This window comes from Taudactylus pleione, unplaced genomic scaffold (genome assembly GCF_031769625.1).
Source record: "Taudactylus pleione unplaced genomic scaffold, aTauple2 ptg001161l, whole genome shotgun sequence".
Taxonomy (NCBI): domain Eukaryota; kingdom Metazoa; phylum Chordata; class Amphibia; order Anura; family Myobatrachidae; genus Taudactylus; species Taudactylus pleione.
In genome coordinates this window covers 512,000-525,578 of record NW_028285562.1, presented here as the reverse complement: position 1 = coordinate 525,578, position 13,579 = coordinate 512,000, and the positions used below count along the sequence as shown (strand labels likewise).

Here is a 13,579-nt window from a genome sequence, read left to right as displayed (position 1 = left end):
TCTGTGACAGGGACAAGCCAGGCACAATAAGTGTGTGTCTGCCAAGGAAAAACTGCATGAAGAAAGCTTGTGGGGGGAAATAGAGGGACTGGGAGGGGACAGAGGAGAAGTCACTGGGAGATAGACAGTAGAGGACATGAAGGGGGGGGGGGGGGAGATGTACGAAGCTCTAGAAAGTGATAAATTACAAAGTGATAGACTACCAGCCACTCAGAACTCTCATGTCACAGGCTGTGTTTGATAAAGACAGTTAGGAGTTGATTGATTGGTAGTTTATCACTCCAATTTATCACTGTGCTAGTGGAACAATAATTAAACAGCGAGAGGCAGATAAGGTGGCTGAATGTGATACAAGAGGAAGAGCGAGAGATTGTAGTGAGATCCAGGATAGTCAGTTAGATGTAGGATGAAACTTGGACAGTAAATTCTATGGGATGTATGGTATGAGAGATGGTGAGAAAAGATGTCACATTGTATAAAGAAATACTGAGGGTGGGAGAAGGAATGAAGAGACAGAGGAAAGGACATCAGTGAGGAAACGGGAGGTAATATTAGTGGTCAGAGAGACCTGGAGTGTGGAGAGAGGGTAAGAAGGGAGAAGAAATTAATAAGGAGATGAAGACACTAATGATTGCAGAGTGAGAGTGTAGTAAGGAAGATGGGAAAGTTAAAAGGAGAGGGGACAGGTATGGAGAGAGAGTGAGAGGGGAAGAAGGGAGAATAGAAGGGAAAAGAATAAGGAGAGGGGAGAGGTATGGAGAGAGAGTGAGAGGGGAAGAAGGGAGAATAGAAGGGAAAAGAATAAGGAGAGGGGAGAGGTAAGGAGAGAGAGTGATAGGGGAAGAAGGGAGAATAGAAGGGAAAAGAATAAGGAGAGGGGAGAGGTATGGAGAGAGAGTGAGAGGGGAAGAAGGGAGAATAGAAGGGAAAAGAATAAGGAGAGGGGAGAGGTAAGGAGAGAGAGTGAGAGGGGAAGAAGGGAGAATAGAAGGGAACCGTAATAAGGAGAGGGTAGAGATACGGAGAGAGAGTGAGAGGTATGGAGAGAGAGAGTGAGAGGGGAAGGAAGAATAGAAGGGAACAGTAATAAGGAGAGGGTAGAGATATGGAGAGAGAGTGAGAGGTATGGAGAGAGAGAGTGAGAGGGGAAGAAGGAAGAATAGAAGGGAAAAGAATAAGGAGAGGGGAGAGGTAAGGAGAGAGAGTGAGAGGGGAAGAAGGGAGAATAGAAGGGAAAGGAATAAGGAGAAGGGAGAGGTAAGGAGAGAGAGTGAGAGGGGAAGAAGGGAGAATAGAAGGGAAAGGAATAAGGAGAGGGGAGAGGTAAGGAGAGAGAGTGAGAGGGGAAGAAGGGAGAATAGAAGGGAAAGGAATAAGGAGAAGGGAGAGGTAAGGAGAGAGAGTGAGAGGGGAAGAAGGGAGAATAGAAGGGAAAGGAATAAGGAGAAGGGAGAGGTATGGAGAGAGAGAGAGAGAGGGGAAGAAGGGAGAATAGAAGGGAAAAGAATAAGGAGAGGGGAGAGGTAAGGAGAGAGAGTGAGAGGGGAAGAAGGGAGAATAGAAGGGAAAGGAATAAGGAGAAGGGAGAGGTAAGGAGAGAGAGTGAGAGGGGAAGAAGGGAGAATAGAAGGGAAAGGAATAAGGAGAGGGGAGTGGTAAGGTGAGAGAGTGAGAGGTATGGAGAGAGAGAGTGAGAGGGGAAGAAGGGAGAATAGAAGGGAACCGTAATAAGGAGAGGGTAGAGATATGGAGAGAGAGTGAGAGGTATGGAGAGAGAGTGAGAGGGGAAGAAGGAAGAATAGAAGGGAACAGTAATAAGGAGAGGGTAGAGGTATGGAGAGAGAGTGAGAGGTATGGAGAGAGAGAGTAGGAGAGGGGAAGAAGGAAGAATAGAAGGGAACAGTAATAAGGAGAGGGTAGAGATATGGAGAGAGAATGAGAGGTATGGAGAGAGAGAGTGAGAGGGGAAGAAGGAAGAATAGAAGGGAACAGTAATAAGGAGAGGGTAGAGATATGGAGAGAGAGTGAGAGGTATGGAGAGAGAGTAGGAGAGGGGAAGAAGGAAGAATAGAAGGGAACAGTAATAAGGAGAGGGTAGAGGTATGGAGAGAGAGTGAGAGGTATGGAGAGAGAGAGTAGGAGAGGGGAAGAAGGAAGAATAGAAGGGAACAGTAATAAGGAGAGGGTAGAGATATGGAGAGAGAATGAGAGGTATGGAGAGAGAGAGTGAGAGGGGAAGAAGGAAGAATAGAAGGGAACAGTAATAAGGAGAGGGTAGAGATATGGAGAGAGAGTGAGAGGTATGGAGAGAGAGAGTAGGAGAGGGGAAGAAGGAAGAATAGAAGGGAACAGTAATAAGGAGAGGGTAGAGGTATGGAGAGAGAGTGAGAGGTATGGAGAGAGAGAGTGAGGGGAAGAAGGAAGAATAGAAGGGAACAGTAAAAAGGAGAGGGTAGAGGTATGGAGAGAGAGAGTGAGAGGGGAAGAAGGAAGAATAGAAGGGAACAGTAATAAGGAGAGGGTAGAGATATGGAGAGAGAGAGTGAGAGGTATGGAGAGAGAGAGGGGAAGAAGGAAGAATAGAAGGGAACAGTAATATGGAGAGGGTAGAGATATGGAGAGAGAGTGAGAGGTATGGAGAGAGAGAGTGAGAGGGGAAGAAGGAAGAATAGAAGGGAACAGTAATAATGAGAGGGTAGAGGTATGGAGAGAGAGTGAGAGGGGAAGAAGGGAGAATAGAAGGGAAAGGAATAAGGAGAGGGGAGAGGTAAGGAGAGAGTGAGAGGTATGGAGAGAGAGAGTGAGAGGGGAAGAAGGGAGAATAGAAGGGAACCGTAATAAGGAGAGGGTAGAGATATGGAGAGAGAGTGAGAGGTATGGAGAGAGAGAGTGAGAGGGGAAGAAGGAAGAATAGAAGGGAACAGTAATAAGGAGAGGGTAGAGATATGGGGAGAGAGTGAGAGGTATGGAGAGAGAGAGTGAGAGGGGAAGAAGGAAGAATAGAAGGGAACAGTAATAAGGAGAGGGTAGAGGTATGGAGAGAGAGTGAGAGGGGAAGAAGGGAGAATAGAAGGGAAAGGAATAAGGAGAGGGGAGAGGTATGGAGAGAGAGAGTGAGAGGGGAAGAACGAAGAATAGAAGGGAACAGTAATAAGGAGAGGGTAGAGGTATGGAGAGAGAGTGAGAGGTATGGAGAGAGAGAGTGAGAGGGGAAGAAGGAAGAATAGAAGGGAACAGTAATAAGGAGAGGGTAGAGATATGGAGAGAGAGTGAGAGGTATGGAGAGAGAGAGTGAGAGGGGAAGAAGGAAGAATAGAAGGGAACAGTAATAAAGAGAGGGTAGAGATATGGAGAGAGAATGAGAGGTATGGAGAGAGAGTGAGAGGGGAAGAAGGAAGAATTGAAGGGAACAGTAATAAGGAGAGGGTAGAGATATGGAGAGAGAGTGAGAGGTATGGAGAGAGAGTGAGAGGGGAAGAAGGAAGAATAGAAGGGAACAGTAATAAGGAGAGGGTAGAGGTATGGAGAGAGAGTGAGAGGTATGGAGAGAGAGAGAGTGAGAGGGGAAGAATAGAAGGGAACAGTAATAAGGAGAGGGTAGAGATATGGAGAGAGAGTGAGAGGTATGGAGAGAGAGAGTAGGAGAGGGGAAGAAGGAAGAATAGAAGGGAACAGTAATAAGGAGAGGGTAGAGATATGGAGAGAGAGTGAGAGGTATGGAGAAAGAGTGAGAGGGGAAGAAGGAAGAATAGAAGGGAACTGTAATAAGGAGAGGGTAGAGGTATGGAGAGAGAGAGTGAGAGGGGAAGAAGGGGCAATAGAAGGGAACAGTAATAAGGAGATGAAAGAGGTATGGAGAGAGAGTGAGAAGGGAAGAAGGGGGAATAGAAGGGAAAAGGAATAAGGAGAGGAGGGAGGTATGGAGAGAGAGTAAGAGGGGAAGAAGGGGGAATAGAAGGGAAAAGGAATAAGGAGAGGAGGGAGGTATGGAGAGAGAGAGAGAGAGAGAGAGAGAGAGAGACTAATGGAAGTAGTGAGAGGGTAAGAAGGGAGAAGAGAAGGGAAAATGAATAAGGAGATGAAGACACTTATGATTGAGAGAGAGTGTAGGAAGGAAGATGGGAAAGGAATAAGGAGAGGGGAGAGGTATGGAGAGAGTGAGAAAGTAAGAAGGGAGAAGGGAAAAGGAATAAGGAGAGGGGGATAGTAATGGAGAGAGTGAGAATATAAGAAGGAATAAGGAGAGGGGGATAGTAATGGAGAGAGTGAGAATGTAAGAAGGAATAAGGAGAGGGGGATAGTAATGGAGAGAGTGAGAAAGTAAGAAGGGAGAAGGAATAAGGAGAGGGGGATAGTAAAGAAGAGAGTGATATGGTGAGAAGGGAGAATGAGGGTACAGGAGATAGGGATATGTGAGAATACAACAGAGATGTATCAGAGAGAACTAATCAGATAGAACCCGTGACAGAGCATGTACTGTACGTGTGATACACAATGAGCACATGATGAGGAGACAGTAGCCAGAGAAAAAAAAAGATGACAGAGGAGAAAAGAAGAACAGAAGGCTGAGGAATGTAACGGGCTCCAGGCAAATGCCCACATGCCAAGAGAGCAGGATTGGGCCTGGCAGGCCACAAAGATAAATGACAGGGGGTGAAGTTTGCCTCCTGCTGTGGGGCATTGTGCGGTATTGCTGTGATGACAGGTACAGTACAGTACCATGGCGATTGTAAATTGGAGACAGAACTTCTCTGAGCAAACCTTGTGCAAGAGCACCCCCCAGAGGCCATCATCTGACAGTTAAGTTTTGGTCACCTATTAAATTTAGCCAAGTTTAAATAAAAGTTGCAACCTTTCTGCCGTATCCAAGTAGCTCTAAGTTTATTTTACGAGGGTGCGCCAGGGTGATGCAGGGCAGGCTTAATACTAGTAGTGGGATAGAGTAGCCATGTGGCTTTTTAGCAGATTAAAGACTACTACCAGCCTGTGAGAAGTGGAGAGTTGGTACATTCACAAGTGGACAATTGGTTCATTTAATAAGCTCACTGTCTGTAAATTATACCCTGTGACTACTGTATCCCTGCTGACACTATATACTGTACAGTACAAATGCCGAATATACAGTAATACCCCTTCTTTCCTCTCTCCTCTTACAGGACACATTGACACGGTAAACTCTGCCCTATTTCCTTTTTGCCCCAAACAATTGGAGACATGATGGCGCAGGTTCTACAAATGGAGACTCACTTTCCCGGTACTCATTGTGCAATATATATTACATCGGTCTTGTAAAGTGTGCAGCAGTAAGGCTAATAGGACAAGTGACATTACTGCACCCCACACTGTACATGTGAATTGTGGGCCTGATTCAGATATGGACGCACTTCCATCCGCAGCTGCTAGTTAGCACAATGCATAGAGACGCCCACCGCGGCCGTTGCACACTTGAATGCAGCTGGGTACACCTCCGCAGTCCACACACAGGTTCACCGAATTTTACAGCCCTGAATAGCCCCATGGTCAACGTAGCATAGCCGGCTATGGTGAACCAAATAGTGCGCACGGGATTGCAGATGCCTCAAGCTACCCACCCCATAAACTCCCCAACCACGCCTGCGTTTTTATGACCACTTCCCTGCCACCTTCCCCTAACGCTGACTTACTGTCAATCATTCTGCAATCCCAGGAGAGCTACGTGTAGGATCACAGAGGGAACTTCACGCATGCATGTTGTGATGCATTCGCAGTCTTTTGATATAACCTCAACAGCGTAAATATCTGAATCAGGCCCAGTATTTGTATAGTGGGTGGTGGGAAAAATGGTCACATTCTCATTTGGCTTTTTCGTCTAGGTAAAACTGTGCCAAATTCTTTGTCCGCTATGAAAAGCCCCGAGGCTCCATATTCAGTGGAGACACCGTATGGCTATCGGCTGGACTTGGACTTTCTGAAATACGTTGATGACATAGAAAAAGGCCACACCATCAAGCGAGTACCAGTCAACCGCAGACCTCGTTATGGATCCTTACCCCGGGGCCCTGGCTACACTGGATCATGGTGGACCTCTACAGAGTCCCTCTGCTCCAATGCTAGTAATGACAGGTACTATGTGTAATCGATATATTACTGTTTACTTGTCGACAAAGGTCGGTAGACCTCATTCCCTTCCAATTTTCCAATTAACCATTCACCATGTTAAGGTAAAAGAGAATTTCCCCTTTTTTTCATTGCAGTCGACATTCATCATATTCTTATTGTGGAAGAAGTTTTTACCCAGCCTACGAAGTCAGGAGTGGGCCTCAAGCATCGAACAACAACAACTTCAATCCCAGGGTGGAGAGAACTTTGCTAGATGCTAGCAAGAAGCTAGAAGCTGGACAGTCTCGTCCACTCAGCCTTGGATGCAGGTCCACCAGCTCTCTCTCTACTCCATCACTCTCTCGTCTACCCTCCTCCTCTTCTTGCCAGCAACTGTCTTCTTTTACTCCACTAAGTTCTGGAATGTCTACTCCAGTATCTCCCACCCCTGTACATCTACAACATGTACGGGAGCAAATGGCTGTGGCGCTAAAGAGATTGCGCCAGCTGGAGGAACAAGTCAAAATGATCCCCGTGCTCCAGGTGAAGATCTCCGTGCTCCAGGAGGAAAAACGTCAGCTCAGTGTCCAGCTTAAGAGCCAGAAATACCTGGGTCACCCAGGAGGAAACACTAAGGGCAAGACAAGAGGAGAGCTGTACATTGAAATTCCAGAGGAAGAGTCCAAGGATGGAAAACTTGAAGTTGTAATGAGAGAAGAGGGAAAAGAAGGATGTGTTGGGGTGGAAGGAGAGGTCAGGAAAGAGGCCGAAGAAAAGAAGGAAAATTCCAAAAAGGAATGCTTGCCATCTGATGGTAGACCTGCTAAAAAGTTCTGCAGTGTTGGAGTCTGGGTGAGAGAAGTGGACCTCCATCCTATCCCGGTTAGACAGCCAGAGGCTGACAAGCAAAAGCTTCTGGTTCAAGCACTATCTGCTAAAGTTGCGGTATTGGAAAGGCAGCTTGGCCGAGCGTTGACAGAGGTTCAAAATGCCAACCGGAAATTGGAGGAAGCTGAGCGGGCAACAAGAAGTGATGAAGCTTTGAGGAAAGAGAAAATTGAAGACGTGAGGGCTGATGCGGTTAAGGTTGCGAGGGTAGAGAGAGGAAGTGAGGTGGTCTCTAGCACTGAAGTTGGACCTGGGGTTCAGCCACAGAGGGCACAAAATTTGGAAGGCAGAGGAGTCGGGCTAGTTAAGACTAGGGAAGGAGATGAGGCCAAAGTCTACAAGAGCAGGGAGGTGATGGAGAAACCATTTCTTTCTTCAGCTGGCCCTGCCGTCCTTGTTCACTTGGTGAAGAAAATCAGCATCACTGGGCACAGCACCAAAGACGGAGAAAAGAAAGGTGAGTGAGAGAGTCTTGTAATAACATGGTGCCAAATAACCTCAAAGTAGGAAAAGTTCCAGTTTGGCTTTTAACAGGAATCAATGGCAAGTCTGAGAAGGGGACACTTTGTTTGCTACTGTAGAGCTGTCATATTGAGATGACTCAGAATCACATGGAACTTTTGATGCAGGCCTATGACACTCCCACAAGTCATAGTGATTACATGTGATCGCATTGTCACCGCCCAGTTCCCATCGTGAAAAGCCCTATTTCATGGAAAGACAGATGCGAACAGGATGGACATACGCAATGATGTGTAAATTCACATCTGCACATGCTCTGTAGGCAAAATTTCCCTATTTGCGTCCAGGAACAGAGATCCATGTGACTCAAAATCTGCCAGTCTTCAAAATAGATAAACTGTAGTAGATATACAGTACGTCCATCCTAGTTGCTTCACATTATAACCTGTCATCTAAACATTTCTATGTACAAGATGATATAAGCCAGTATTTCCCTGACCAGTAAAACATGATGAGCCTATTCCTACACATTTTTTTTGCTCAGTTTTCTACTAAAAAGAATAATCGGCCAATAACAGAAGATCAGGAGCGAAGATAAAGTGACAGCTCTGAGGTCATCAAACAATCCCTTCACTATATATTTTACTCCTTGTGATACAGTTTTCGTACAGTCTTTGCAGTGACCTTTCTAACGTTAGGGGCTGTAACTGTCTCTTTGTCTACTCTTCAGGGTGTGATATTGAGAATAAAAGAGATGAGCAGTCCTCCAACCAAAACATTCAGAGAGCCGAAATCAATGTTGGTGATTCCATGGCCAGCAGAGAAGCAGATAGCACAGGTACAGTATTCATGTACTGTAGAGTCACTTTATATGTAGGCAGCACGGTGATCTATTGGCACTGTGGCCAGAGGCTAGATAATAGTGATGAGTTAAGACTAGTGTTATTATATTGTTGTAGTAGTGTTGATGTAAGACTAGTGTTATATTGTTGTAGTAGTGGTAAGGTAAGACTAGTGTTATTATATTGTTGTAGTAGTGATGAGGTAAGGCTAGTGTTATTATAATGTTGTGGTAGTGATGAGGTAAGACTAGTGTTATATTGTTTTAGTAGTGATGAGGTAAGACTAGTGTTATTATAATGTAGTAGTGATGAGGTAAGACTAGTGTTATTATATTTTTGTAGTAGTGATGAGGTGAGACTAGTGTTATTATATTGTTGTAGTAGTGATGAGGTAAGACTAGTGTTATTATATCATTGCAGTAGTGATGAGGTAAGATTGTGTTATTATATTGGTGTAGTAGTGATGAGGTAGGCTAGTGTTATTATATTGTAGTTGTGATGAGGTAAGGCTAGTGTTATTATATTGTAGTTGTGATGAGGTAAGGCTAGTGTTATTATCTTATTGAAGTAGTAATGAGGTAGGCTAGTGTTATTATATCATTGTAGTAGTGATGAGGTAAGACTAGTGTTATTATATTGGTGTAGTAGTGATGTGGTAAGACTAGTGTTATTATAGTGTTGTAGTAGTGATGAGGTAAGACTAGTGTTATTATAGTGTTGTAGTAGTGATGAGGTAAGACTAGTGTTATTATATTGTTGTAGTTGTGATGAGGTAGACTAGTGTTATTATATCATTGTAGTAGTGATGAGATAATACTAGTGTTATTATATTGTTGTAGTAGTGATGATGTAAGATTAGTGTTATTATATTGTAGTAGTGATGAGGTAAGACTAGTGTTATTATATTGTTGTAGTAGTAATGAGGTAGGCTAGTGTTATTATATCATTGCAGTAGTGATGAGGTAAGATTGTGTTATTATATTGGTGTAGTATCGATGAGGTAAGACTAGTGTTAATATATTGTCGTAGTAGTGATGAGGTAAGACTAGTGTTATTATATTGTTGTAGTAGTAATGAGGTAGGCTAGTGTTATTATATCATTGCAGTAGTGATGAGGTAAGATTGTGTTATTATATTGGTGTAGTAGTGATGAGGTAAGACTAGTGTTATTATATTGTTGTAGTAGTAATGAGGTAGACTAGTGTTATTATATCATTGTAGTAGTGATGAGGTAAGACTAGTGTTATTATATTGTTGTAGTAGTAATGAGGTAGACTAGTGTTATTATATCATTGTAGTAGTGATGAGGTAAGATTGTGTTATTATACTGTTGTAGTAGTGATGATGTAAGACTAGTGTTATTATATTGTAGTAGTGATGAGGTAAGACTAGTGTTATTATAGTGTTGTAGTGATGAGGTAAGACTAGTGTTATTATACTGTTGTAGTGATGAGGTAAAACTAGTGTTATTATAATTTTGAAGTAGTGATGAGGTAGACTAGTGTTATTATATCATTGTAGTAGTGATGAGATAATACTAGTGTTATTATATTGTTGTAGTAGTGATGATGTAAGACTAGTGTTATTATATTGGTGTAGTAGTGATGTGGTAAGACTAGTGTTATTATATTGGTGTAGTAGTGATGTGGTAAGACTAGTGTTATTATATTGTAGTAGTGATGAGGTAAGACTAGTGTTATTATAGTGTTGTAGTGATGAGGTAAGACTAGTGTTATTATAGTGTTGTAGTGATGAGGTAAGACTAGTGTTATTATAATTTTGAAGTAGTGATGAGGTAGACTAGTGTTATTATATCATTGTAGTAGTGATGAGATAATACTAGTGTTATTATATTGTTGTAGTAGTGATGAGGTAAGACTAGTGTTATTATATCATTGTAGTAGTGATGAGATAATACTAGTGTTATTATATTGTTGTAGTAGTGATGAGATAATACTAGTGTTATTATATTGTTGTAGTAGTGATGATGTAAGACTAGTGTTATTATATTGTTGTAGTAGTAATGAGGTAAAACTAGTGTTATTATATTGTAGTAGTGATGAGCTAAGACTAGTGTTATTATACTGTTGTAGTAATGAGGTAGGCTAGTGTTATTATATCATTGTAGTAGTGATGAGGTAAAACTAGTGTTATTATATTGTAGTAGTGATGAGCTAAGACTAGTGTTATTATACTGTTGTAGTAATGAGGTAGGCTAGTGTTATTATATCATTGCAGTAGTGATGAGGTAAGATTGTGTTATTATATTGGTGTAGTAGTGATGAGATAAGACTAGTGTTATTATATTGTTGTAGTAGTGATGAGGTAAGACTAGTGTTATTATATTGTTGTAGTAGTGATGAGGTAAAACTAGTGTTATTATACTGTTGTAGTGATGAGGTAAGACTAGTGTTATTATAATTTTGAAGTAGTGATGAGGTAGACTAGTGTTATTATATCATTGTAGTAGTGATGAGATAATACTAGTGTTATTATATTGTTGTAGTAGTGATGATGTAAGACTAGTGTTATTATATTGTTGTAGTAGTGATGATGTAAGACTAGTGTTATTATATTGTTGTAGTAGTAATGAGGTAGGCTAGTGTTATTATATCATTGTAGTACAGGTTGAGTCTCCCATACCCAAATATTCAGAAATGCGAAATATTCAGAAATACAGAATTTTTTTGGCATGACTGAGATAATGAAACCTTTGATTTTTGATGGTTCAATGTACACAAACTTTGTCTACGGCAGAAATTATTAAAAATATTTTATAAAATTACCTTCAGGCTGTGTGTATAAGGTGTATATGAAACATAAATTAATTTCATTTCTTTACACAAACTTTGTTGGAGCCACAAATTATTGAATATATTGTATAAAATTACTTGCAGGCTGTGTGTATAAGGTGTATATAACACATAAATGCATTCTGTGTGTATATTTGGGTCCCATTCCCAAGATATTTTATTATGATATGCAATTATTCCAAATCCGGAATATTCTGTTATCCAAAATGGTCACAAGCATTTTGGATATGGGAGACTCAACCTGTAGTGATGAGGTAAGACTAGTGTTATTATATTGTTGTAGTGTTGAGGTAAGACTAGTGTTATTATATTGTTGTAGTTGTGATGAGGTAGACGGGAAGCAATCGGGAAGCCGACTGCCTAAATACCGGCAACCGGCTTCCCGACTGTCATATCCCGGCAAGGGTGAAATGCCGGGCGTCTAGATGTATACGCCCGCATTTCACCGACGCCGGGAGCCCGGCGCCCGGCATCCCGATCGTAAGGGGGGGAGAGTTAGGTTTAGGGCCTCCCGGGGGGGACTTAGGGTTAGGCACCCCCCCGGGAGGGTTAGGGTTAGGCTAGGGGGAGGGAGGGTTAGGGTTAGGCACCCCTAAGGAGGGTTAGGGCTAGAGGGGTTAGGTTAGTAGATACTTACCTATCCACGATCGGGATTTCCAGCGCTGTCGGGCTTCCGCTCCTTCTAACTCTGCTCTTGTCGGGCTGCCACTGACGGGAATCGAACCGCCGGCCATGCGGCCGGCGGTATTTCATACCCATTCCAGCTAGACTAGTGTTATTATATTGTTGTAGTAGTGATGAGGTAAGACTAGTGTTATTATACTGTGGTAGTAGTGAGTGATGAGGTAATACTAGTGTTATTATATTGTTGTGGTAGTGATGAGGTAAGAATAGTGTTATTTTAGTGTTGTAGTAGTGATGAGGTTATACTACTGTTATTATATTGTTGTAGTAGTGATGAGACAAGACTAGTGTTATTATACTGTTGTAGTAGTGATGAGGTAAGACTAGTGTTATTATATTGTTGTAGTAGTGATGAGGTAAGACTAGTGTAATTATATTGTTGTAGTAGTGATGAGGTAAGACTAGTGTAATTATATTGTTGTAGTAGTGATGAGGTAAGACTAGTGTTATTATACTGTTGTAGTAGTGATGAGGTAAGACTAGTGTAATTATATTGTTGTAGTAGTGATGAGGTAAGACTAGTGTTATTATACTGTGGTAGTAGTGATGAGGTAGGCTAGTGTTATTATATCATTGTAGTAGTGATGAGGTAATACTAGTGTTATTATATTGATGTGGCAGTGATGAGGTAAGACTAGTGTTATTATACTGTGGTAGTAGTGAGTGATGAGGTTATACTACTGTTATTATATTGTTGTAGTAGTGATGAGACAAGACTAGTGTTATTATACTGTTGTAGTAGTGATGAGGTAAGACTAGTGTAATTATATTGTTGTAGTAGTGATGTGACAAGACTAGTGTTATTATACTGTTGTAGTAGTGATGAGGTAAGACTAGTGTTATTATACTGTTGTAGTAGTGATGAGGTAAGACTAGTGTTATTATACTGTGGTAGTAGTGATGAGGTAGGCTAGTGTTATTATATCATTGTAGTAGTGATGAGGTAATACTAGTGTTATTATATTGATGTGGCAGTGATGAGGTAAGACTAGTGTTATTATACTGTGGTAGTAGTGAGTGATGAGGTAAGACTAGTGTTATTATAGTGTTGTAGTATTGATGAGGTAATACTAGTGTTATTATATTGTTGTGGTAGTGATGAGGTAAGACTAGTGTTATTTTAGTGTTGTAGTAGTGATGAGGTTATACTAGTGTTATTGTTATTATATTGTTGTAGTAGTGATGAGGTAAGACTACTGTTATTATATTGTTGTAGTAGTGATGAGACAAGACTAGTGTTATTATACTGTTGTAGTAGTGATGAGGTAAGACTAGTGTTATTATACTGTTGTAGTAGTGATGAGGTAAGACTAGTGTTATTATACTGTGGTAGTAGTGATGAGGTAGGCTAGTGTTATTATATCATTGTAGTAGTGATGAGGTAATACTAGTGTTATTATATTGATGTGGCAGTGATGAGGTAAGACTAGTGTTATTATAGTGTTGTAGTAGTGATGAGGTTATACTAGTGTTATTATATTGTTGTGGTAGTGATGAGGTAAGGCTAGAGTTATTTTAGTGTTGTAGTGATGTGGTAAGACTAGTGTTATTATAGTGTTGTAGTGATGAGGTAAGACTAGTGTTATTATAGTGTTGTAGTGATGAGGTAAGACTAGTGTTATTATATTGTTGTAGTAGTGATGAGGTAAGACTAGTGTAATTATATTGTTGTAGTAGTGATGAGGTAAGACTAGTGTAATTATATTGTTGTAGTAGTGATGAGGTAAGACTAGTGTTATTATACTGTTGTAGTAGTGATGAGGTAAGACTAGTGTAATTATATTGTTGTAGTAGTGATGAGGTAAGACTAGT

At 41.4% G+C, this 13,579-nt stretch overlaps 1 protein-coding gene across 2 annotated transcripts in view; it reads left to right on the top strand.

Moving 5' to 3' along the window:
* KANK2 (KN motif and ankyrin repeat domains 2) overlaps positions 1–13,579 on the top strand; it is a 124,749-nt gene that overhangs the window by 55,681 nt on the left and 55,489 nt on the right. For both annotated transcript variants that reach the window (XM_088462183.1, XM_088462182.1), the window contains exons 3-6: positions 5,157–5,254; positions 5,853–6,102; positions 6,234–7,423; positions 8,159–8,266. In XM_088462183.1, the coding sequence (XP_088318309.1) occupies positions 5,215–5,254; positions 5,853–6,102; positions 6,234–7,423; positions 8,159–8,266 (1,588 nt within the window). In that variant the 5' untranslated portion in view covers positions 5,157–5,214. The remainder of the gene's footprint in view (positions 1–5,156; positions 5,255–5,852; positions 6,103–6,233; positions 7,424–8,158; positions 8,267–13,579) is intronic.